This window comes from Papilio machaon, chromosome 27, assembly GCF_912999745.1.
Source record: "Papilio machaon chromosome 27, ilPapMach1.1, whole genome shotgun sequence".
NCBI lineage: Eukaryota > Metazoa > Arthropoda > Insecta > Lepidoptera > Papilionidae > Papilio > Papilio machaon.
This window is the reverse complement of record NC_060012.1, coordinates 1147249-1174473: the sequence shown is the minus strand read 5'-3', so window position 1 is coordinate 1174473 and position 27225 is coordinate 1147249. Positions and strand designations below refer to the sequence as shown.

Here is a 27225-nt window from a genome sequence, read left to right as displayed (position 1 = left end):
TTCTTAATGTTAACTACGGAGATAAAAAGTCATTATTGAATCAGATTTTTTTTTATTTCCGGTATTATAATTTTTTCCTTCATAGCACAGAATACGCCCGGAATATATGAATGAAAATTAAATTGTATTTAATTTTCATTCATATATTAGCTAGCTATATTATATTAGGTAGCTATAAAAATTAGATTTGTTTTGGTATCTAAAAGATTCTTGAAGAAATGCGGTTTTTTGCTTCTGAAAATTTTGATTTTTCCTATTACGGGATTATTCGATGAGGGCGTCGAATTATATTAAAATCAAAATATTTATGAGATCTGTTGGTGTACTTTACAAACGTCGATGACGTTACGAAAAAGTTCTCAACAATATTCGTGCTAGGCGACACTCATTTAATATGTTTAGGGTGACATGACAGGCATAATTATGGTCATTTTTACCATTAAAAAAAACATCCATAAACAATCAGTTTCTAAAGACAATATAAAAGTGGATTTTCATGGTCGAAACATTCATATAAAAACGTATTAATATCTTTGTCATCTGAAAAAAAATGAGATAAAATTACATTTCTTAATGATTTGACAATGGAAACCCACGGTAACACAGTTCCGTGAAAACATCTCTGGTATAGAAATAAAAATATAATATTGCCATAATTCGTTCATTCGTCTTAATTTTTTTTTTTGAGATAATCTAAAAGCGGATTAACTAACCAATGTGCGTTTGTTTGTTTAATTATTATGACATAGGGTCGTAAATTTTATAACACCGTCAATAAAATAAATAAATATAAATCTGAAAATGTATTAGTTAACAAATTATACAATTTCAATGTAAACAATCAAATTTAAAAATAACGTGTTTTTGCAAACCATTGAGCAAATTGAGCAAAGACAAAACGACTATGTTTTTTTCCTAAAAGCGTTTCACGAAGCCGTTTCTTTATTTTTTTATAAAATAAATATCATTAAATTTTTTTTTACAACAATAAAAACATTTTTGTACAACTTCATCGACATAAATACAAATCTCGAAATAAACAACTACTCACATGAATCCATATTATTTAATACTTACATCGAATTATTACGTCCGAAATTATTTACAACCGACATAAGTAACTCTATTTTTTTATTTTTCTAAATTTAAAAAATGTAAACGTCACATTTGTCCGACGGCAGCGCCATGAAAAACACCACAACCAAATACTGACAGATACGATTAATATCGGTTTTAACAACTGATTTCCGTTTCACCGACAAATTCACCGCCGTTGCTACCCTGTTTCGTTATATTCTTTCCGTTACCAATTTTTACTTCTCCGTAGTTTTTGTTTTTCTTTTTTACACCATTACTTCCCGAACTCGATGACGCATTGTCACTGTCAGCATATGGCACATCTGTCATGGGACCATTCAATAAACTGGCTGCTGAACTGGATTGTTTTAATTTGCATTTCTCCTCTTTATGTTCGGATTCTTTCGGTAGATCGTGTATTATAGCCTTCTTGGGATCAATTTGTATTGTTTTTGATTCGGATAATTTATTAGGAGTTACAACATTTATATATGAAGGTAGTATGTTCATGGTTGTTAAATTTACAGATCCGCTGTTTTTCTTTAACTCGTTCAGATTCTGTTCCAATTGTGCAGCATCTAGACAGAGTGGTTTCGGTTTTGGAACCAACTTCGGTGGTTCTTTGCTTGGCCATGCATTAATCCGAGGCGGGTCGGGAGAAGCGACCGGTGCCGTTTTCTTTTCTATTGATAAATTGTTTTTGTTGTTCTTTTCTTTTACATTAGCCTCTATCGCTAAAGATAGTGCGTTTTCAGGTGGTTTCGGTGACGTTGGTGTTATACTTATCAGCTTATCAACCTATGGAAAATAATATTTTATATTACAAACGGCCTTAATTAATGGCTAGTGTCCGCTGCCTATAGACTATAGACATCTGCAATTAATTGTAAGATTGCAAGTTACCTACAGGTAGTAGATGCTACCTTTAAAAGACATAGGAGAAGATGTTTACAAAAGGAAAGAGGTTTGAATTGGTCTTAAGTACACAAATTTATGAAGCGAACGAAACATTTCCATTTGATATATATTTTCTATATTGGCAAGGTAACTCACGGCGGGTCCAGTGTCGGCGTTCGGTTTGAGGTCCACAGAGTTAGTGGGCCTCGGCTCGGTGAAGGACGTCTCCCAGATGACGGGCTTGTCGTCTACTTCCGACGCGCTGTCATCGTCCATTGATGTACCTTCGATCGAGCTCAATAATCTATAAAAAAACAAACATGTATTCTAATGTTATTCAATTAAGTTATAACTTTATAGATTAGTCAAATTGAAGTCGCTGGACGGATAATTTTAGTCCAAGTTCCTATCCTACCCTTTTCTTATAAGGAAATGGTGGGTAGGGGAAGAGCATTTGGTGGAGGACGTATAGCAGATGCTCGTATGTAACTTCATAATATAAAAAATCAATTAACTCTTGGCTAATGTTTTACCTGTCAGTAGAATTAGACGGCAGAAACTTTGTGTTTGTCCGCGTCTCTGCGCCGGAAGCAGGGCAGCCGTCGCCGCGACGACCGCCGCTCCGAGACGCCGTTGGAATGTTGCCATATTCTTGTGATGCTATACATTGGTAGTTCATTTATTAATAGGTTGGTTAGTCAATTTTAGAATTTTTACAAAAATATATGTAATTATTGAGTTTTATTGAAATTTACGTGGTCATAAATTTTCGTTAAATCTTTGCTGTCTTATTTTTTAAGAATTGTTAAAATCTTTTAAACTTCTTCTCTTTTTACAATGTGGAATAATCTGGATCTATTTTTATAATTTTTGACATGAAGTGGACTTGAAATTTAAAAGGTTTTTTTTTGATCCACAATCATACCTTTCAGAAGAGGTAGATATTGTGAATCCTCCATTTCTGGCTGGTCCGGCGCTGCCGTCGGCTGTTTGCTATGAGGCGTCAGCGGTTCCGTTGTGCTACAACAATTCGTCAATAAACCGTCCTCCCTGTCCACAGTTCTCAATGTTGCCAGTGTAATATTTCATTTACTACCAGCAATTAAGCGACGAATCATTTACTCAGATTTAGAAAGATGCCAATTGTGGTTGAAAAGAAAATAAAATCATGCAAATTTTGCTATAATTTTATGCTCGCTCAAAAGCTACTAAATTGGTTCTTTTTTATCTCGCTTCATTAGCTATTTGCAGGCAATACAATGTCTATAAAATTGGTCTACTTTATTTTCTTCGTTTTTTTTCATTTACATACTTTTTTAGGTTAGATCTTTAATAGTTTTTAGGATTTAAAAATTTAAAGATGTATCGGTATGGGTTCGCTAAACATGCATGTTAATGGTTTGTTACTAAACAATGGTAATTTTGAGGTTATTTATTGAAATCTAAATTTCCCCACTTTTCCCAAGTTGCTATGTATCTTGGATATCCAAAAAAATTGTCGTATTATGTCCATACAAATATATATCTTATCACTTTTGCTTAGTTTTTTAAGAGGTTAAATTTACTATTCAAGATTATTTTATCAAATAAATAAATGTTAATAATTTCAATCAATTTTAGATTTTATTAAAAGAATTGTTCCTTTTGTAAAATTTCTTTGCAATCTTTAATATTAACTTCTAAAAACAGTTGTTATGAGGAAGTTTAGAAAACCATTTTTTCTAGTCAAATTTCAAAATAAAAGGTGATGGTACATATAAGTCTTTGCATTCTTTTACATTATATACAGGTGACAGTACAATTCACAATGACATTTCAGTGTGACCAGTTTATAACAGCTACAAAATTACCATGACGTTATAACTATGTGCACAAAATAATTACATAATTGATATTTAAAATAAAACAAGGTAGAAAACATAGGTTGGACGGCCATTTTGAACCAGGATATCAATGAAAAACTTTTAAAGTGTGCTTTCTGAATATAATTGCAGTTTAGACGAACTTTTATTCTCTATAATAACGTTTGAAAATTATTTTCTACAACAAGTTTTACTTAACTCGATAAAGTTAATTCAAAATTTTTTTTTCGCATTTTCGAAAGGAGTATAGTCTTTACCCAACAGTTTGTCACGTAAACTAAAACAGCTCTACTGAAAAATTGCATGTCTTAAGGAATATCCGGTTCAAAATGGTCGTTAGTGGTTACCTGGGGTCGGAAGGCGCGTCCAGCGGCGGCTTGGGCACCAGGTAGTCGGCGGCCGCAGAGCGCTGCCAACACCACACACGTCACACCGGCGCCCCGCGCCCGGCAAGGGAGATCGCTACATGGTCTTTTAGCCGAGCTACTTTTAGCCTGATCGTCTTTTAGCCAAGCTTTTTTAGCCTGGTCATCTTTTAGCCCAGCTATTCATAGCCTAGTCGTCTTTTATCCGAGCTTTTTATGGCATGGTCGTTTTTTAACCTAGCTATTAATAGCTTGATCATTTTTAGATTTGCCGGTGCTGCTTACAACTCTTTTGGACTTTGGTTTGTTGTTTTATAATAAGTTTTAGTTACAAATAGCAACTCAAACAAAATTGTAGTTTTTATTAATTAGCATGAATACGTTTTGACTCAGATTCTGACATTTTGAATGACCTTGCCTCTATTATAATTTACTTTGCCCTTTTAAAAAAATATTTTTGACATTTTAAAGTACGTAATTGCCTACATCAATGCATTTTATTAGGAGGCAAGCGGTCAATATTTAGTTAGTCACATGACTAAAAGACCATGGACACGTCTTTGGTATTTTTAATTTTTTTAAGCGATCTCTCCGAGCCATTCCACTTATTAACTAAACGTGCATTATAACGATGAGCTTTGTAAAATATCTCACTTGTCAAAAATTAAATTTCATTGACGTTGACAGTTGTTTTTTTTTTACAAAACCCATGTAAAGGGACAAAGGTAAACGAAAGATACAGGTAGATTCTCGCTATAGCTACTAGGCAAGTACACTCAAAATTTTGAAGTATTTTGGTATAAATGTGAGATTCTTTGAAATGTATAATTGCAAGCGAATGTATGGATGATGTATTGTTTTAATGTTTTATACAATATGTGTCACTCCATGCGAATGAATGAATTTTTTTCATGACATTCCAATGAATCTCTCACTAACTACAGGGGTTTTCTAATTCTCTACGCGTTTCTCATTCAAGGAGAGGGTAGTTAGAAAAAAATATGAAAAAAAATATAAAAGATATAGTAGTAATTCATGCGCACTCGCAAGCACGGTACTTTAAATTCACGGATCTAACATCGATAATTTAGATTTTTTTTAATTAAAAAGAACCCAGTTACTTGCTTCTAGTAGCCAGAGCGAAAACATTTTCAAAAAAAAAAGAAAAAACGCTGTTATTAAATTAGTATTTTCCTTTATAATCGTTTTCTTTATTATTGGGGAAGTTTAAATATCTTTATTAAAGGTTTTTTCTATTAAAATATTCTTTTTCAAAAAAAATATATTTTACATGATTATTGAAGGCGTTAATCTAAAAATATTAAAAAATGTCCTTATAAAAGTCACAAAAACTTCGCACAAAACAAAAAGTTGGAGAACTAACGTGTTACCAAATATTGTTTCAATGTAACAATACTTCAGCGTTCTTTATTTGAAATATTAAAATTAACAGCTTTATAAAAATGTTGCCAGTATCAAAAACAAATCTACTGAAAATTACCATGAATATTTTTAGTATAACGCCCGTATGTAGTAACTGTAAGCACTATCGAAACGACTGTACATTGCCATCTCTGTTTTTATCAATGATAATGACAGAGATGTCAATATTGTGGTTGTTTCGGCATCTGACCGCAGTGTTTACCTGTGAGGCGCTGTCGTCGTTCACTTGAACGTCTGCGGGCGGGAGCAGCAGAGAGCGAAGTACTGGTAAAGGTGCGCTCACTATTTCTGGATCCTGAACCAATATAACGACAATTATAGAGTTACAAAATTACATAGCTTAAGAGTTATTCATAAACTTATTTTGTAAATTCTATTAACAGTGTTTCTCTCTCTACTTAAATTATATCTTTCTTCTCTTTCATGTAACAAATTTATCAAATGAATCAATGTACTAATAATATTAGTAAGTAAAAAGTTTTTGGAACGAAGTTCCTTATCGCGCGTTGTGAAAGGGGGCTAGACGGAAAAAATTCTTACGAAAAGTTGTCACGACACTTTTTGCTATAGTAAGTATGTTAACGAATGAGCGCTACTTCACCATGGCAACGACGTGACAATATATAACGAAAATTCATAGAAATAAAATGTACTTCTTGTGAAGACTTAAGTTTTTTATTCATAGAATAAACATTGGTTCCTTCAGTAATTAATTGAAAGAAACTTCGTTCCATCCGGGTGTCCCTTGACACCTCTCAAGTTTTTTTTTCCTTACTTGTAAAAACCGCTGCAGTCTATCAAACATCTGCGCAAAAGCTGGTCTCTCTTCAGGATTTGGGTTCCAACATTCACACATTAGTCGGTAAATCTCTTGTGGACATCCTAAAAGATGGAATCCATATCGTCAACATTTCACAAAATGGATACAGCAATATTTATTAATAGAAGTTGCACGAAAGTCTGCGGTTAGAAATGCTAACTTACCATAAGGTTTCTCCAGTCTTCCACCACCAGAAACCATCTCCATGACCTCTCTGTTGGTACACCCTGTGTACGGCATCATGCCCAGAGAGAACACCTCCCACAGCAGTACACCGAACGACCTGCAGAAACAGGTGTCCAGAATTACATCGACAAGAAAAGACCATGTATTATTTAGTGAAGTATAGTACAAAGTGCTTTATAACTTCTCTAGACCTACTACCACACTCATTGTTCTCGAGGAACACAAAATGTCTTGTCTTTGGCAAAAGATTCGTGAGTTTCGAGAAACACCCGGCCTTCGATGACGGAAAAAATTTAAGGTTCACAAGTTGAAGGCGATATACAGCAAGAGTTCAATGAAACTATTACAAATTTGAAATCGGTCTACACGAACAAAAGTTTGAGGATCAATGAGCTAGTAGAAGTTAATTTCTACATACCAGACATCGGTTTTAATAGTAAAAACTCCATCAATATACGCTTCAGGTGGCATCCATTTTATCGGTAGCATAGCTTTGCCACCTTTCTTATAATATTCAGCGCGGTACACGTCGCGAGCCATTCCGAAGTCCGCTATCTTGACAACGCGACCTGGACCCCGGGATGTTAACAGGCAGTTACGTGCTGCAATGTCCCTGGTGATACAAATGACCTTTAATATGTATTTATTAATTATTATTAGAAAATAATTATTGCAACTGGTAACATTATAGGTCAACTAATATTAGAATCATCTAAATTTACTAACAAACAGGCAAGAGACTAGTGATGGCAACAAAAGAATAAAATGTCGGCGACGCGCTGTTAACCTCTACATTGTATTTCGTAACGAGGCGTTCATAAATTACGTGAGGTGTTTTTTTGAAATTTCAAATCCTCCCCCCCCTTGGTTAGATGTCGTGAGATTTTATTCAACCACCACCCCCAACCCCCAATCCCACGTGAAATTTTTCAAAATGTTTGTTTCTTACTAAACGCGTTAGATTATTATTTCGTCTTTCTTCGTGTTTTTATTTAAGCATGTACAATCTGGATTAAATGGACCAAAATAGTATATTTTTTTTGCTTCATTCAGAAAAAAAATTACGTGATATTTGCCGAGACCCCCCCACCCTCCAATGTTAGATTAGGTGAGATTTGATTCGACCCCCCTTAAACATCTCACGTATTTTATGAACGCCCCCTAAGTGATTTAAATCGACGGGTTTCGAAAATTTACTTTGCGTTATGAAGGGCTTTAAGTGTTGAGAAAACTCACCTGTGTATGAACCTCAAGCTTTCCAAATACCGGGAACCTTTGCATACATCCAAAGAACATAAAATGAGATCCTTCATTGTGAGTGCACTCGCCCGCTCCGGCTTCGGACGACTCTCTCGTAAGAAGTTCTTCAAATCTCCACCCGCGAGTAACTCTAGGACTATAAATCTGTTGGAAAACAAATTACTATAGTTTAAGTTATTAAAACTAGCAGTAGTCCGCGATATCGTCTGCGCGGAATTAAAAAAAAATCTTGTTAAAAATATAGCCTATGTCACCCTTAGATAATGAAGTTTCACGACAATGTAAGAAATTTTCAAATGGGTTCATTAGTTTATGAGCCAATTCAAACAAACAAACAAATCTTCTTTCTAATATTAGTACAAATTAGTGTAAGTTTGTCTAATCAGTGCTCTAAATATAAGTTTTTATAATAATTTAGTCTTTCTTTGATTTTTAAAATCTTTTTTATATAAATGAAAATCAACGTATACTCATCATCTAAACAAGTGTTTCCCAAAGTGGGCGATAACGCCCCCTTGGAAGCGTTTGAAACCTAGGAGGGGGCGATAAGAGGCCCAAAAAATGGGGGGCATTGAAATTAATTAAAGTAATGAAATTGTGGTTTTTAAGTTTTAGGGCTGAATAAAAATTAGGGGGCTCTGAAATATAATTGATGTTCAAAGGGGGCGGTGAAAGAAATAAGTTTGACAATCACTGGTGTAAACACTGGACCAATGGATAGACTTGAAACTTTGATAGCATGTTCTGATAACGTAAGAGAAAGTTCGTGTCCTCAAAAAAACTAAATGTTTTTGCTTACATCTATATATATAGTCAGAAAGTCGTGTTAGTTACACTATTTATAACTCAAGAACGGCTGAATCGATTTGACTGAAAATTGGTGGGCAGGTAGCTTAGAACCAGGAAACGGACATAGGATCATTTTTACCCCGTTTTCTATTTTTTATTCCGCGCGGACGAAGTCGCGGGTAAAAGCTAGTTTGATATATTTCTCACCTCGGATGTCTATCAAAGCATACACCGATCAGATGTACAACATTAGGATGGTTGAACTTGGCCATGATCGCAGCTTCCATCAGGAAATCGCTCTCCGCTTGTCCGGTTGACAATTCTGGTAAAGTTTTGACAGCGACTGGCATTTCCACTGTGTCTCCAGTACGATGTCGGTACAGACCTTGGTATACTTCTCCAAATGCACCCTGACCTAATGCTCTGCAATAAATATACTAGATAAGTAAGCTTATAACTCTCAAACAAAAAAAAACTTGAGAGGTGTCAAGGGACACCCGGATGGAACGAAGTTCCTTTCTATAGGTATTCATTAGTGAAGGAACCAATGTTTATTCTATGAATAAAAAACTTAAGTCTTCACAAGAAGTACATTTTATTTCTATAAATTTTCGTTATATATTGTCACGGCGTTGCCATGGTGAAGTAGCGCTCATTCGTCGTAACATACTATAGCAAAAAGTGTCGTGACAACTTTTCGTAAGATTTTTTTCCGTCTAGCCCCCTTTCACAACGCGCGATAAGGAACTTCGTTCCAAAAACAATTTCAAATTCATACAAATTCATACAACTTCATACATTACGCAAAAACATTACCCTTCTTAGTCAGCCGGGTTAAATTACTGCGGAGAAGTGAAACTGACTAGAAATCAAGTATCGTTTTCGGTAAACAAAACAATTCAAGAGTTTACAAGTAAAATGCTTCAAATAGGATACATACTTGACAAGCTTTAAGCTCTCCCTAGAGACCTTCGGTAGACCTCTAACATCGACTCCTCTGGGTAGAATACTCTCACTGCCGTAGTGAGGGTTGAAGGCCATAGAGAGAGGCTCGTTACCTCCCGGAGCGTTCCTCAGACGTTGCAACTGTACGTCCTGTTCTGCATGACACTTGCGACGGAGTTCTTGTTCTTTATACTTCTGATATCTGTTGTCTAAACACAACAGTTTCACTGATAAAAGAATTTTCCCTAACTATATGTATTGCTACAAAGGTATACATAGAAAGTATGGGTTGTGTAAAGATAAAAAATGTTAGAAATGTGAAGAAAGTAAAATTCAAATATGACGGCTGATAGAGTGTATGGAAGAGAAGTACTTACAATGCCGAAACTACAAAGGGAATGGTTTTAACAGTTGTAGACCCCAACAACAACATCTGTCACAAAAGACAGGCCTGGGTATAGTTAATCCGCGTTTCGTCTGACGAGTGTGCGTTGTGCCGCAGGCCTAATTTAGTCCTCTTCCCCCTCTCATTCTTTTCTTATAAAGAAAGGATGGAAAGGGGAAGCCGATTTGTTGGAGGGGATCCTTAATATAGTTAGCGTTTTAATGTATGACTTACAGAGACGTAGACAGAAGAAGACCACGCCACACAAGACTGCAGCGATGGCGACGATCGCTACAGCTACTAACATCCATCGTTTGTCCCACTCTTCAACCACTAGGGATCAAATTAAACATAGTTCACTTTGTATTACTATTATTTAATAAGAGTAAAAATACCGCAGTAGATCTCGTAACAACAGTATCTGTTGAGTGTACGAATGGGTCGACCGGTGAAATACCACGACCTCACAGAAGACAGGCCTCAAGTGGAAGCAATTCCGCGTACAGTCTGCTGAATGTGGTGCCGGTGAACTCATTTTAGTCCTCTTTCCCTTCCCACCCTTTTCTTATTAGGAAAGGATGGGAAGGGGAAGTGGATTTGACGGAAGAAGGGACGCATGTGAAGTAGAAATATCCTTTTTCTGGGCGGTCCCTTCTCCGTTGATTAAAGGTAGGCAACGCATCTGAATTTGTTGATGTATATGGGCAACGGTTGCCTCGTGAATTTAGGTGACCTTTTGCAACAAAAAAAAGAGTAAAAATAGCCTATGTTTCTTCTTTCTTCTTTCTTCTTTCTTTCTATGTTCGTCAGTAATTAAATATCTATCTGATGGTATAATTTTTTTTTAAATCGTTACAGTAGTTTTAAAGGTTATTCGACACATGTACATAAGTAATTACTGTCAAATCTTGCCAAACATCTCGCTATCCATACATATTATACAGGTGCTCTTCTGTAACGAGGACTCCTTTTTTCAGAACTAATCTGATCAATTTTCTGGAAGAAATTTTACGAATTACCACTCTTGTATAGAGGTTTTCAAATATGTCGGCTTGTAACATCTTAGGAGTCGCTGCGCTGTACACAATAGATGTAGTGGGGTTTAATGAGAGATGCGCAGTTTGAGCTGCCAAGATATTTGAAATGATTTGTAAAATGTCATACTTACATAATATACATTTGGTGGGGTCAGTTGTGTCAAACATCCAATCAACCGGACAGTAGCAGGTGACCTCGCTCCTGTACTCGTTCAGAACTATGCAGCGATATGCACAACCACATTTCTGTGGACAATAGATTGGTATTAGAAATTTCCTAAGAATTTCATCGAGAAACATAACTTATAAATGCTCTTATATCAAACAAACAGTATTTAAAATTACTGAGTATGTCTCTACAATTTAATTTGTAAGATCTCCATCGATATTCATATAATACTAGTTGCCGCCAGCGATTCTGTCCGCGTAGAATTAAAAAAAAAACCTAATTGGTAGCCCATTTGTTCTTCCATAGTTCTGTCTATATCTAGGCTCTGTTTCAAAAATCCATCCATTCATATAAACTTTCACATTTAGAATATTAATAGGCTTAAAAGAGTGAGGCAATTGCAAGATTCGTGTTATATAAGTGAGGTATAGTTTATCAGCAGGGGGGTTAGAACCGCAAGTTAGTGACTCACGTGGGGGGCGGGCAACACCATCACTTCTCCGGGGCCGGTGCGTGGCGCGGAGGAGACGCGCGTGTAGCCGCCGACACTGCGCGCTGAGTCCACGTACGACCACCCCCCGCCGCCGTGCTCACCCTCGCCCTCGTTTGTGTTACCACCTGGTCAATTACACTTATGTTGTCATGTTTCATCAATACGATGAGCTTACACTGTCAATACACCGGTATAAAACATGTCACAACTTTGATACCTTAAAGAAATCGATACAATTGTCAAGTACAGCAGAAATGTTGTTATAATGAATATAATAACAGACCAGGAGTGGGAGAACAATAACTACCTACCTTGCTCTTATCCGTTTATGTATATATATTTACCTAGCCAGCCGCCGCCCCCGCCGCCGCGCCTGCAGCCGCCGCCGCCGCCGCCGAAGCCGCCGTGGGCGCCGCCCACACACGCCAGACCCCCCACCGCACCCTCCGGCAGCGCCCCCCCGCGCGCCACCTCGTGCCCCGGCGTGCTCGGCCCCAGCCGCGACACCCAGCCACCGCCCGCGCCTACACCATCACATAGACATTGGTAAGACATTAATAAATACTGATACTAAACATCTGTGTAATTCTTTGATTAAAAAAAATTAAAAAGACCCAATGCATCTGCACTTTATCTCTTTTAAATCGCTAGCTTACAAAAAGGAATAAAAGCCGAAATCAATATTTGATCCTCCGAATTTTTATTTGCTCTTTATAAAATACAGAAGCGTATTAAATAGGTAAAAATCATTAGAGAACAAAAAACTACTTCGTTTGTTGCTGCACAACACTATAAAGTTAACCATTTGAACGCCGCAAACACATACTAACCAGAAGTTTTCCCCGGAGGCCCGTACATATACCCGGACTCGGGCGTGGAATTGGTACGACCCTTGGCATGTTGGGAGCCGTCGTCATGAAACACGCCAACACTTAGACCGCCGCCACCGCCCGCGATCAACAGAGGATATGCTTTGTCGTCTTTGTCGATCTATTTGAATATGTAACATTAATTAAGACCTTTACAAATAGAAAGGTTTAATATTCACTGGAATAGAACTTTATAAAGAGATTTAGATGTTAATCACTTGACTGTAAAACCAATTACTTATGTAAAAGAAAACTTATTCAGTCCGTTTTATAATCAAAGAAGACAAACCACAATTGTTGATTTGGTGTCCTTTTTTAGCATCATATAACAGAAATAGTGCCAGTTGTAACATGTCAGAAAGAGAAGGAGAATAAAGTACAAACAACCGCAAGGTGAATCTAAATATATATAAGCCTGTTACATCAAAAAGAGGACATTGGGGATAATATTTACTCACCACAAAGACGAACGTGGCCCCACCTCCCCCTCCTCCACCATCGTGTACTTGCGTGTTGCGCACTTCATGCGTCTTACTCGTGAATATCTGCTGCGTCTCATTCGGCTGCCTTCTAGAACATTCATGAGACTCCTGCGCCGATAGCGTCTGCAAGAAAGAGTCAGTGAGATAGCAAAGATCTTTTCAAACAGCAATAGTTTATTTCAACTATGTTCTTGTGTAGTTATTGAACATTATGGAATTTAAACTCACCTTCTTACAAGCATTAAGCCCCGGTTGCCCCACCAGGATATAGATATTCTCTCCATGATGTAACTCAAACACTGCCCGCACCTGAGCGCCGTGCGATACGCCCGCCCACGCCGAGCCCAGCCCGCCTGACCCACCCGTAGCTATTATACTAGTGGGGAAACGGTTAACTATTAACAAGTACACGAGAATCATCACTTTATTATACATCCTCACTGAGGGGGAGCAGCCTACCCTAAGTTAGGTGTGACTAGGTCATAGTCAACCACTCAGTGCGGGTTGACTTCACTCATATCTTTGATGTTGTTTATATCACAATATTTTCCTTCACCGTAACATGGAAATGGTTAACTAGTACCAAGTATTCTTGCAGTAAAGGTAAACTTATATATTCTGCTTATCAACTGATGAATGGTGTAATAAAGGCCTCATTTCAGTAATTTTCTATGTAGCAGTCTCTCAGTCAATCATGACTCTAGAGTAAACAAAATTTTTATTGTTAGACTAGCTTTTACCCGCGACTCCGTCCGCGCGGAATAAAAAATAGAAAACGGGGTAAAAATTATCCTATGTCCGTTTCCTGGTTCTAAGCTTCCTGCCCACCAATTTTCAGTCAAATAGATTCAGCCGTTCTAGAGTTATACATAGTGTAACTAACACGACTTTCTTTTATATATCTAAGATGTCCTTTGATTTGTTGCTCGGTTACTAAGGAGTTTAATTTAATACGTTCAGTACCACCGTTTCTTTGAGATCATTTTTGTACATAAATATCTTAGTGGCATTTAACGTGTTAAGTAAAATGTTTCTTGCTATTTATACAAAATTGGATACTAACGTATAAAGACCCTCTGCAGGAACCTTCCATATCTGTATGCCTTGGTACGGTGGTTCAGATACGACCGTGACAGAGACTCCGGTGGTGTTGTACGCCGCATCACACATTGTCTGGTTCGGACCGTATCTACCTGTCGCACCGCAAGTCGTGAAACGGTAGTCTGCATAAGAAGAAAATATATTGATTCATTTTGTATAAGTACTAGCTGTCGCCCGCGACTTTGTCCGCTCGTAATAAAAAAACTTCTTTCAGAGTAAGTTCTACATTTATAGCAAATTTCATCGAGATCCGTTGAGCTGTTCCGAAGGTATCTTCAAACATACATCCATCCAAACATTCACTTTTATTATATTAGTAATATTATTATATTAGTAATATTCTGCCGAAAAACGACAATTGATCGCATAATATTTATTTATTTTTTGGCTTTGGTCTAATTGAATTAAGAATATTTTGATGCGAATTGTTTAGTTTAAAATTAAAAAATATGTTTATTTCTTTTTTACATAACATATTCATGGCCATAGAACATATTGAATGAAATAAAAGTATATATGAAAGCGCATGGGTCATTATGACCACGTATCGCAGTTAACGTGTTAACCTCAATGACGAACTGAACTCCGTTACAAATAAACTTACAAGGAACATCATAGAGATCAGGATGTGGATCTGTCTTCTCTTCAAATGTCGGATCATAATAATTATAATCTCCCAGCTCTTTTGGATCTATGTTTAGACCGAAACATTCGGGTGCCATTGAGAAATCATCAATAGCTGAGTCTGAATATATACGCATTCCCATACGTGTCTTGAACTGAAGGAAGTATCTAGAAAAGAACATTGTTACTTATAAAGGATATTGTCATCCTTATCATTTTGTTTAATAGAATAGAGACAACAATATGTTTGTACACGACTGACTCAATGTAGTGATGTTTTTGCGCGTTTTTATGGATTTCTGTTTTTTTTTTGTTATGTCAATTACATTGACGAGTTCTTAATAGACTTCTTTACAGTCAATTTTTTAAAATATCTAGGATTGTCACTAACCTTCTGGTAACATTTGGTAGGAATATCGCTGCTCTATACCAGTTCTCTCCTTTGTCTTTGGTAGAGAACCATAAAGATGTCGTAATGTTGCCTCTTGCGGTTATTTCCACTACATCGACACTGAGAGATCCGTAGTTCCTACCATTCTGCTGATAGTAGAAACGTATCTGTAGGAAAGAATTTTAATTACGTTAATATTCAGTTTTTTATAACAATACTAACTTTTGCCCGCGACTTCGTCCGTACGGAATGAAAAAGAAAAACTTAAAAAGGAATCTATGCGTTCTTCCAGACTATGTTCTGCATCTATGCCATTTCAGTAAAATCCATTAAACCGTTCTGAAATTACCTTCTAAAAATTATCCATCCATCCATCTAAACTTTCGCATTTATAATATTAGTAAGATTGTGGACTTGTGATATTTTTTAAAACACATATTTCGACCACATTTATTGACATTACAAGAAAACTAGCTGTCGCTCGCGGCTCTATCCGCGCTGAATTAAAAACACGTAATAAGCCTATGTGTTTTACGAGACTATGTTCTAAATCTGTGTCAAATTTCATCAAGATCCGTTGAGCTAATCTGGAGATACCTTCAAACATCCATCCATCCATCTATCTAAACATTCGCATTTATAATATTAGTATGAAAATGTACTTATTTTGAAACTTCAAAGAATTAATTTATATAACAACTCACCATACAACAATTGTAGTAACTAGAGCTGATATTCCCATGAACTTTTGGCGGTGGATTAAATATGACAGTCCTCATAACAGCTGTGGACGCAAAATCCGCCCTCTCCTTGTTAGGACCAGTCACATTCATATTTACAAAGAAGTAATAACCAACGCATTGGTTGAGAGAGTAATTCATATGCGCGGGGACTAAGGGAGGAGGGATAGGTACAGGGGAGTATGGGTCAGGAGGACCGCAAGTGTGGTCATAATTAGGACCAGTCTTATCAGTCGGTGTTGGACCACTGTGACGGGACCATTTTAAAATCGGCCTGAAAGAAACATTTTTAAATATTAAGATTATTGCAAATAAAAACTACGTAATCTTAATAAACTGAAAACTATCTCCTTATATAAAAAACAGTACATTTTAGTAGTTTCTCGTATGAATGAAAATTTTGGAACTTAACATATTGATTTTTTTTCTGTAGAAATTGTGTAATAATTTTAAATTGAGGTTACAAATTACGAAACTAATGAATTTGTCAACGACATAATACTTACTGAGGGACATTCACAAATCCGCAAGCGCCCGTTTCGAAATTGCAATATGAACCAAATGGCATCTTGTCTGGAAAACGAAAAACATGTTTCAAAAAGAGTTACAACCTTTTTTTAAAGAGGTGAATGCTTTATGCATACGTCGTGTCCCGGGGGACACGGGAGTTATGTGGGCTTCCCTCCCCTAAACGGGAGCATACCCACTAAACCACCTCTTTTCCTTTAACGAATTTGGGACGGGACCACGGTCACGCTTTCGATTTCGTCAGCGACCAGAGTTACAACCTAAAGTAACTTGATCTTAGTTTATTTCCTGGTATTTTCTTAAAACCAGTGATTCCCAAAGTTCACCGAAGACCCGGCGTTGGTTTACAATAGCGGAAAATATATTTAAAGGTTTCCCAAGCAAAAGAAATGTAACGGCAGATATTCACGGATACCGGATAAATTTCGAATAAGTACTAAAATAAAGTTTGTGGATTTCTGCTTTAGATATTAAAATCAACTAGTGCTTGTATAAAACAATGTATTTAGACAGGGGCCGTTCATAAAATACGTCACGCTAAAATCAGCTTTTTTTGACCCCCTCCCCCTCTATTGTCACGCTGTGTCACACTTTCTGTGACCCCTCTAGAAATATTCCGTCACAAAAACTAAGACCCCCCCCCCTCCTTAGTATGATAAATTTCAAATGATATTACATAATTTTTGAGAATGAAAAATATTTATTTAGTTATTATAATAAAATTTAAAATAATGAACGGCGAACGTCACGTTGCCGTAGACTCCCCGTCCCCCCTTGTCACACTCAGCAAGACCCCTCCCTCCCCATGTATGCGAACGTATTTTATGAACGGCGGCACAGTGTAAACCGACTGTAAGTACTTACCGCAGTTTTGATTCTCATCGCTGGCATCATCACAGTCTTTCACCAAATCGCAGACCTGTTGTAACTTGATACAAGATTCTTTCTGCAAATTATATTGAAATTAATTTACTATAGATAACAACCAGATAAAAATTAAAAAGAAAAAAGACTTCTTGTGTATTATGTAAAATGTAAAAGGCAACGCTTTATTCCCTACTAGCTTTTACCCGCGACTCCGTCCGCGCGGAATAAAAAATAGAAATCGGGGTAAAAATTATCCTATACCTATCCGTTTCCTGGTTCTAAGCTACCTGCCCACCAATTTTCAGTCAAATCGATTCAGCCGTTCTTGAGTTATAAATAGTGTAACTAACACGACTTTCTTTTATATATATAGATAGATTAAAACGATTACTTTATTTCATAATCTCGCAATTGTTCTTTATCATTTTCCTTTATTTAATTCAAAACGAAAGGAGTTTTTTTATATTATAAGACGGCAAACGAACAAGACAGAACAGACACCTGATTAGTCCAAATAATGTAGTGACCATTGCCTACAGCCACCCACAATGGCAGATGTATTGCCTACCTTTAATCTACATAGGATGGGACGCGGAGAAATAAAATATTTCCCCTATCTATGCGTCCCGTCCTCTGTCAAATCCATTGCCCCTTTCCGTCCTTTTCTTATGACAAAAGGGTGGGAAAGGGCAGTGGACTAAAATTAGGCCTCCGGCACCACACTCATCAGGTGAAACGCGGAATTGCTTCCACTTGACGCCTGTATTCTGTGTGGTCGTGATATTGCAGCCCATTCGTGTGACCTAAGTTGTTGTTGGTGGCGTCCACCACTGTTAAACTTTAACAATTCGTCTGTATTTTTTTAAGCATTAGTTTCTTCTTATAAGTGAAAGTGGTTACAAAGGTGGTGAAACACTGAACAATGTAATAGTTGTGTGAAAGAGGATATGCGTAAGATATATTTGAGCTTTATAAAAGAGTAGTACATACAGTACTAATAACAAATGGATAGGCGATTGCTTGGAAATTATAGCTTTTATTTTGTTCCGATTTAAACGCGCCTTTTGATGTTACGTGACAGTTAAATCTATCTTTATTATTAATTCGAATCCACACCATCGCTAAGAACCGCTGCCATCAACGCGAAAATGGCGAAAATCAAATAGGCACAAAATCCCAAGTCTTATAGCCAGTCTATTTATACACGTTAGTGACATACCAGTACTAAATAGAGAAGAAGTTAACTTACATTCATAATACTGCATTTAATTTGTTTATTTTTGCACACTCCATTGAAGACCGGAGGCTCGGGTAAGCATTCTATCATTCTTATATTGTCTACAGCGAAGTGTGGCAGGCTGTGTGCCAAACTGACGAAGTTAGGTCGTGTCACTTCAACAATGATGCGAACTTCCTGCTGCATCTTACCGATCATGAAGCGCAATGGTTCCCACCTGAAGACAGAAATTATATCTCTCGATTTTTGTTTGTTGAAATAGCTTGAAGGAATTGAAGCAATTTAAAAGGTTTATTTTAAATTAAGTTAGTTACGATTTATTTCTTTTTATATTGTGATAAAACAATCTGTAGGTTAATAAAAAAATATTAAATTATTAACTTCAATTTTGAACTTTTAGTTTCTTTGATTTTTTTTTTAACTAAGCAAATTAAATATGAATGTTTTCGAAGCTGATGTTTAAAATTATAATTCTTTTCATATTATTTGTTTTAAAGTTGAAAACATAGATTTTTGTGTTTCTAGTACATTTCAGAAATTGCCATCTAACAGTTGGTCGTTTTCAAGGATAAAATCAGATGGGATCGTGCTAAAGTATAGATTTATTAGTTTTACAAAACAACTTACATTTCGTTGTTATTCCCTGCAACTTCTTGAAGAATCCACTGCACTTCTGACATCGTGGATTCCGACACAAGACGGATACTTGCGTTCTGCATCTTGCTCTGATGTAGTCGCACTTCGAACTGTATGGAAAAATATTTGACATTTAAACCTAATTTGCACTAAGGACGCGCGACTCTGGTACCGCGTCGCTGTTTTCTTGTTTAACCTATTTCCACTGGAGCTGCTACCACTATACAAAATATGCGGTAAACCGCTCAATGTAAATAACCTATAAATTATGTTATACTCTTCATTTTTATTACAGAAATTAACTTGTAAAAATTCTACTAAATAAAATTCGGTAATATATAAATATTTTGTGTCACTGAATCGTATTTAAATGACAATTTTACTTACTTTACAGAACTCGGAAAGTCCACGGAATGGTGGCGATTTTATAACCATGTTTTCCATAGTCGGGTCCACTGGAAGATATAGGAAATGTCCTGGAAAAAAAAAACATATAAATAAATAAGTATAGTGCGAGGAACTAATATAGCTCGGTGTGTAAAATTTTGATTTTACACACATTTCTAAGATTGTTCTACCTAACTAATATTATAAATGCGAATGTTTAGATGGATGGATGTTTGAATGTAGCTCCAGAACGGCTCAACGGATCTTGATGAAATTTGGCAGAGATGTAGAACATAGTCTGGAAGAACACATAGGCTTTATTCCGCGTTGTTTTTTTTTAATTCCGCGTGTTTTTTATAAAGTACAAAAGGACTAAAATGAATGTAAAAGTAAAGTTTTCAACGGCGTGAAGCATAAAATGCAGTCCATTGAAGCGAATATACTAAAAATATCTTCTACGGTTTAAAACGTTACAGATAATTTAATACTAATTGGCGAGTGTCTCTTTTTAAAATATTTAAGTCAAGATTTACATTTAATAATAAATCAAAATTATTTTATTATTTCCGACTCTTTAAGTAAAGATAACTTGCTTTTCTTAACAGAAGGAACACTACGTTTGTTTTTACGCAAAAATGTCGTTAACAATAAATAAGAATTAAAAAATTATTTTTGTATTCGAAAAACCAAATAATTACGAAATATTATAGACTATTTAACATCACGTTATAATCCTAAAGAGTCCAGCTAAATAGAAAATCTACAAGTCTTCTAGTTATTTAAAATAAAATGGAACCCATCTGCAAGCACTTCCTTTCGATTAAAATAATTTTTATCAAAATCGGACCACCAGGGGCGGAGCATCGAGGTAACACACATAAAAAAAAATAATTTTTATCAAAATCGGACCACCAGGGACGGAGATTCGCGGTAACACACATAAAAAAAAAATCAGTCGAATTGATAACCTCCTTCTTTTTGAAGTCGGCTAAAAAACAGTCGAATTGATAACCTCCTTCTTTTTGATGTCGGCTAAAAAGAACGCTTAATCCTTAACTATCAATTCCAAAGTGCTATAATTTTGTTTTTATTTTTTTAATTAAAATTTTAACTTACCGTGGCTGTCTCACATCAAAATCCCCGTTTAAATCATATTGTTATCTCTGTTTTATCAAAGATAATGACAGAGATGACGATATATTTGAAACCAACGGTACTTAACGTGCCTGTTTACGTTCCTGACAGCTAATTCTATATATATGATTAGTTTGAATCCTGGCCACCGCGCTACCAACCGCAACCGTCAGCGTTTAAATGGTGAAAATCAAATAGGCACAAAATAGCACGGTTTATAGCCTGTCCATTTTTAGAATGTCCACGTTAGTGTTAAGTGATACCCAAGTTCCTTAGTAAATTAAGTATAAGTTATCTACTCTAAACGTTTGCTTATGTAGTCAACTCTGAGTGAGACATTAAAACAGTAAAATACAGTCACTTTATCCTGTGAGTAGAACAATAAATTTGTTTAAGTTTGAACTACTTTTGACAAAATTTAAGCATCGACAATTCTGTAGGAATGTGGGTGGTACCGCCATCTTTAAACGTTTTACACCCACGCTATAGTAGCAATTTAGTAAATTGAAATAAAAGAGAAGAAAAATGAAAACATACAAATGTACTAGCAACCCCGACTTAACAAGTGCACAGAGCATGCGTTATTTGTAAAAAGAAATATTGAACGAAACGTTTTTAGGTTTGTCACAAATAAAACGCATATTTTTAAAAACCTATTGAGTAGGTGCTAACTTTCCACCGATGATTCCAAGAAGATAAGATATTCATTTATTTGTGTCAATTACCTAGAATTTAACGACGATAGTTGAAAAAAAGCAAGGCTACACAGGCGACGCTTCCAATTAAGAAGTAGTCATGTTTTTCAAGATAAAACGTAACGATTACTGAAGAAAACTAATATATTGGTACATAAATTACTAGTGTGATTATTGCTAAATTTTAATGTTAAATTGGTACATAAATTACTAGTGTGAATATTGCTAAATTTTAATGTTATATTGGTACATAAATTACTAGTGTGAATATTGCTAAATTTTAATGTTATATTGGTACATAAATTACTAGTGTGAATATTGCTAAATTTTAATGTTATATTGGTACATAAATTACTAGTGTGAATATTGCTAAATTTTAATGTTATATTGGTACATAAATTACTAGTGTGAATATTGCTAAATTTTAATGTTATATAGGCAAGTTTAATTTTGATTAATGTAACACCATCGTGTTAAAACACAATGTTCATTTTGAATTACAAGAAAGTTACAGAAACGTCGACTGAACAGTTCTGAAATCAAACATCAGATACATTTATTTTTAGACGTAACAGTCCAACTAAAATCCTTTCATAGTCAGCGAGGTGTACATTCAAAGTGCATACATTTACAGTTTCTATTTGAATAATAAATGTGAACTGGAGCTCTTTATGTTTTCAATTAACTTTCCCGCCTACTGTCAAAATGAACGCCATGACGGAAAGTTGTCGATGGTCAATCTTGATTAATTTAAAAGTTGATGCCAATTCGAAAAACAAAAACGTTATTAAAACAACCTACAGAAATTTCTACACTATCATTATTTAAATTCATTATAATTTTAGGTAAATGTCAGCAAAGAGTGAGCTGGCCGACAATCAAAATGGGGAAGGTATCCGATGATCATTGGGGTAGATGCTCACCCCCGGCCCCCCCTTGGCGATGCCCATGACTGTTAGAAACTGTGCAAAAGTTTGTTTTAAAAAAAAAATGTATGCTAGAAATCGATCCGAAGAAATAAAAAAATGACTACCAAAATAAAAACGAAACCAAGTGCCTAAGTGTAAATTTTAAAAGCCTCAAAAAAGTGTCAACATTGTACGAACGCTTTCGACGTTGACTTCGTAAAGCAGGACTTCATCCGCCATTTTAGTTACATTAGGCGGGAACTGGTGCGCATCTGCCACCTTCATAATTCATGTAGCAAATTCTGAAACCACGTCCGCATTAACGTTCTCCTCAGTGAATTGCGGCCACTGAGATATTGATGTTGCGTACATTACGCTCTAGGAATAGAACGCATATCAATATATTGAAGTTTCAAAGATACTTACGACCAAGGGAAGTATTAACCTAAACCACTAAATATTTTTAAAACAGATTTCATTTGATTTAATTATTATCTTTTTTTGACACTGAATGTTTGAATATATGAAAGTGGAGGAGACGACAGGGTCTTCCAGGACCACGCTAAATGGAAGTCGTATCTTCATCTCTGCCTACCACACTGAATTAGGAGCGTGAGTACTTGTATTTTTTATTCTTGTTAATAAAAAACTCAACTAAAATAAAAATAACCATAGACATTTTCAAGATTGTCTGTGGTTATAAATAGAAATGGAGCGAAAACAACTTATTATACTCTTTGGCTGTGCATCTTAAGTTCAATACTTCAAAGCGCTACAACTATAAAAGGATATTCCTGGAATACACTTCTGTAATTGCCTTCGCTGCAATTGATTCAAATTCTTTTGCGAAACTGATAAATTAGCTTTTAGGAATGCAGTAAAACGTTTGAAGAAATAGTTAGGAATAACTGCAAGTTATTTTATTACTTACTTTCACTAATATAACAAATGCGAACGTTTTGATGGATGGATGGATGGAAGAAAGTATCTCTAAAACGGCTGCACGAATGTCGCTGTAATTTGGCATTAATGTAGATCATAGTCTGGAAGAACTAATTATGTTTTTTTTTATTCCGCCCGAACGAAGTCGCGTGTAACAGCTATTTTCTAAATATAACTAACGCAAGTTTCATTTAAATCCAACCCCGAAATTAATTAAATAAAAGTACGTCTGATTCTATACGTGGCGACCATTACGCTCTAACTTTATCAATAAAATAAAGAGATGTAAAGTTATTTAGTCTAAAGTCATTTGGAATTTTTGATTATCCGGAAAATATGTGCAGTTTGTTTGTTACGCAGTAAACAATACTAAACTAACATTTAACATTTTAGTATAAACATTTTGACTTAGGATTCGAACGAATATACTCCTAGTTAGGAATTTTAGTTTCGTTTATTTTGAGGTTATATGTCACCAAATCTATTCCCAGTCGATTGTGGAATTTTAACAGGCAGTCGAGACGAGTTCGATGACCGTTACAGTGTTGCATGAATAAAAAACATCCACTTTAATATAATGTTGCTCGCTGCGATTACAAACTCATGGTCTTTTAAAACAACTAAACCTTTCGAGCTTAATCTTGTACACATTTATTATATAATATAAAGTAACAACTGTCAAGAAATCTTTTATTTGCATCTCTTGTCGCTGGTTACATTGTTTTATATCATGTGTAACCAACACAAGTGGACTCACACCTAAAAAGGATGTACTAATTTATGGTGATTCCTTCACTTTCTCTGTTAGTAGCAAAATTAGTTAGATTACCACGATCATTGTCAACTTTTTCTAAAAAGATAACACGCTCGTAACTAAGAGATGTAGGCAGTGATTATAGATTTTGCTTTGGCGCAGTAGACACCCTTTCGTGCCGTATAGAGTAATTATTTGCCATATTGTTATCATTTTATTGATGTTATTTCTTGTTATTCATGCAATTGTCACAATAACAATTTTTTAATTAAAATTTGTAAAAAAAAATTAAGTTACATTTAAACCTACTGTGCCTATGACATATTTTTAAAAATTCAAAGTGACGTCACAAAATGGCGGATAAAGCTTTATGCTTTTGAATAAATTTCCCTCCATTCGTCGTGATGCAAGGACTCAGATAAATTGATTTGCATCTTATTCTACAAAGCGTTGAACTAATTAATTTCTTTATGTACTTATACATTATGTATATTATGCGCATGAGATAAGAAAGTTATTTTGCATATTTCTTTAGTACTAGTGGTCGCCCATTGATCGGAAATAAACCCTCTGACAATCTTACTAATGTTAATGTTTGATGGATGTTTGTTAGAATGTATCTCTAGAACGGTTTAAAGGATCTCAGTGAAATTTGGCAAATACGTAGAATAAAGCTTGGAAAAACAAATAGGCAAACAATACAAATTTAATTAAGTTATTTAATTATGCGCGGACTGAGTCGCGGGCGACAACTATTAATTCATAATCAAAGATTTTTTTTTTCATTCTTATCGTAGTTATTTCTAAACGATCAAAACGTTTAAAGAAAATCTATATATATAAAAGAAAGTCGTGTTAGTTACACTATTTATAACTCAAGAACGGCTGAATCGATTTGACTGAAAATTGGTGGGCAGGTAGCTTAGATAATTTTGGAAGGATAATTTTTACCCTATTTTCTATTTTTTATTCCGCGCGGACGGAGTCGCGGGTAAAAGCTAGTATAGAATATTTGAAGTATCGATATATCTATTTTCTAACATTCTACAGATACATAATAAATACGCTACCTACGCATGGCTTTTGTCTAGGGTTGCCATCTTCGAGTTTGATATGAATTCTAGTTCTGCGCACATATTTGTGAACAAATTCATAGATATCTGAAATCAACGAACCCGCACTGGACCAGCGTGGTTTTCAAATGTCAAATTAATTTAGGGTAGGCTTGACAGTAGGGTTATATTTGAGCTGTAAAACTTACCCGTGCTACGGGTTTGACACCGATGTCTTCTGGTCAGAGTGAGTACTGACATGTCAGAGGTTATCACTTGACGTCTTTTTTTTCTCGTCTAAATAACTCAAGAGTTGACAAGTCTTATAATTTCAATCCAACGCCAAAACAAAGTAAACAAAGGAACGTCAAATTCCATACATGACGGCCATTACTCTATTTCCAGTTAGTTATTTTGTGAATAAAGTGAAGTAAAATTGAAAAATAAGGGTAGCTAATGATACATACTTATGCAAGAAAACCTTTTTGGTATAAATTTGATGTAATTAAAGAGTTAATGCAATTTATCACGGTAATGGCTTTGAATTGAAACAAGAAATTACTCGTTATTCGGATATATTATACACTAGCTGTCGCCCGGGACTCCGTCCGCGCGGAATTGAAATAAAAACTTAATAAGTAATCTATGTGTTCTTCCGACTATGTTCTATATCTGTGCCTAATTACATCAAATTCTGTTGAACCGTTCCGGAGATACCTTCAAACATCCATCCATCCATCTAAACATTTGCATTTATAATATTAGTAAGATTAACAAAAATTTGACAGCCCTACTTTCCATTTCTGTCGTAGGCTGGGGGGTTATCAAAGGACACCAGACATAAATATTGTCTATGGAGTACAATGGCATTTGACACTCTTCTACTATTTATAGCCTGGTAATAGACCGTCTTTGGTTAACGTACTACTCAATTTACTAAATAGTTTAATCGAATTATCCAATATATCACGCATAATGGTTTCCCGCGACTTCGTGCGCGCGGAATTAATAAATGCTAGTAATCAATACAGCCTATGTCACCCGGGTTAGTGTAGCATCCTAACAGTGAAAATTGTTCAAATCGCTTCAATAGATTCGGATCCTTTTCAATGGCAAACAAACAGACAATCAAATCTTCCCCCTTTATAATATTAGGTCCTTACATATGAAATTGGCGTTTTGTATGGGAGGAACAAAAAGTGGAATATTTTTTAATATAATATATTTAATTAATCAAAGTATGAACCATTATTTTCTATGCACTTTTGCCATCTCATAGGTAGTTCATTGATCCCTTTACTAAAAAAACCAGTCGGACGGGAATCAATAAAATCTTTGAAGGCGATTTGGACTGCCCCATCGGAGTTGAATTTTTTCCCTTGCAAGAAGTTATCCAAATTTCGAAAAAAATGGTAATCTGTTGGTGCAAGGTCCGGGGAGTACGGAGGATGTCTTAGACTTTCCAATTGAAGCTCTTCTAATTTAGTAGCCGTCTGTTGCGCAGTGTGTGGTCTAGCGTTGTCGTGAAGCAGCAGTGGCGTGGAGCGATTGACCAGCCTAGGTTGTTTAGCCGCTAGCTTTTCCATCATGGTTTGCAATTGCTGACAAAAGACATCATCCGTAATAGTCTGGCCAGATTTGAGAAAACTGTAATGAACAATACCGGCACTAGTCCACCAAACGCTTACAAGTAACTTTTTTGGGGTTAATTTTCGCTTGGGGCAGGATTTGGCTGGCTGGCCAGGATCCAACCATTGCGCTGAGCGCTTCCGATTATCGTAAAGAATCCATTTTTCATCACAGGTAATGATTCGGTTTAAAATACCTTCATTATTGTGCCGGTTTAGTAATGTAACGCAACAGTCGACGCGCGTTTGCCGGTTTGCTTCAGTCAATTCGTGAGGTACCCACCTTTCAAGCTTTTTAATCTTCCCAATTTGCTTCAAGTGAATTAAAACAGTTTTATCACTAACATCGCAGCCTGCAGCTAACTCGGACGTGGTTTGCGATGGATCCGCTTCCACAATAGCCTTCAACTCTCCATTATCAACTTGAGTCTCAGGCCGTCCACGGGGCTTGTTCTGCAGATCGAAATTTCCAGAACAAAAACGTTGGAACCAAAAACGAACTGTGTTTTCTTTTGCAACACG

The 27225-nt window shown here is 35.8% G+C and overlaps 1 protein-coding gene across 1 annotated transcript in view; it reads right to left on the bottom strand.

Moving 5' to 3' along the window:
* Positions 1-1096: 1096 nt before the first annotated feature.
* Positions 1097-27225, bottom strand: part of LOC106707446 (ALK tyrosine kinase receptor) — a 29094-nt gene continuing 2965 nt past the window's right edge. The window contains exons 2-29 of the mRNA XM_045684821.1: positions 19591-19679; positions 19195-19313; positions 18580-18784; positions 17328-17409; positions 16442-16508; positions 15900-16209; positions 15196-15362; positions 14785-14972; positions 14143-14302; positions 13308-13455; positions 13056-13202; positions 12559-12718; positions 12073-12252; positions 11708-11853; positions 11198-11312; positions 10264-10362; positions 9640-9853; positions 8907-9122; positions 7887-8054; positions 7069-7263; positions 6629-6747; positions 6420-6526; positions 5847-5939; positions 4184-4245; positions 2900-2994; positions 2508-2634; positions 2131-2278; positions 1097-1875 (exon numbers count right to left, since the gene is read on the bottom strand). Of these exons, the coding sequence (XP_045540777.1) occupies positions 1234-1875; positions 2131-2278; positions 2508-2634; positions 2900-2994; positions 4184-4245; positions 5847-5939; positions 6420-6526; positions 6629-6747; positions 7069-7263; positions 7887-8054; positions 8907-9122; positions 9640-9853; positions 10264-10362; positions 11198-11312; positions 11708-11853; positions 12073-12252; positions 12559-12718; positions 13056-13202; positions 13308-13455; positions 14143-14302; positions 14785-14972; positions 15196-15362; positions 15900-16209; positions 16442-16508; positions 17328-17409; positions 18580-18784; positions 19195-19313; positions 19591-19679 (4568 nt within the window). The 3' untranslated portion in view covers positions 1097-1233. The remainder of the gene's footprint in view (positions 1876-2130; positions 2279-2507; positions 2635-2899; positions 2995-4183; positions 4246-5846; positions 5940-6419; positions 6527-6628; positions 6748-7068; positions 7264-7886; positions 8055-8906; positions 9123-9639; positions 9854-10263; positions 10363-11197; positions 11313-11707; positions 11854-12072; positions 12253-12558; positions 12719-13055; positions 13203-13307; positions 13456-14142; positions 14303-14784; positions 14973-15195; positions 15363-15899; positions 16210-16441; positions 16509-17327; positions 17410-18579; positions 18785-19194; positions 19314-19590; positions 19680-27225) is intronic.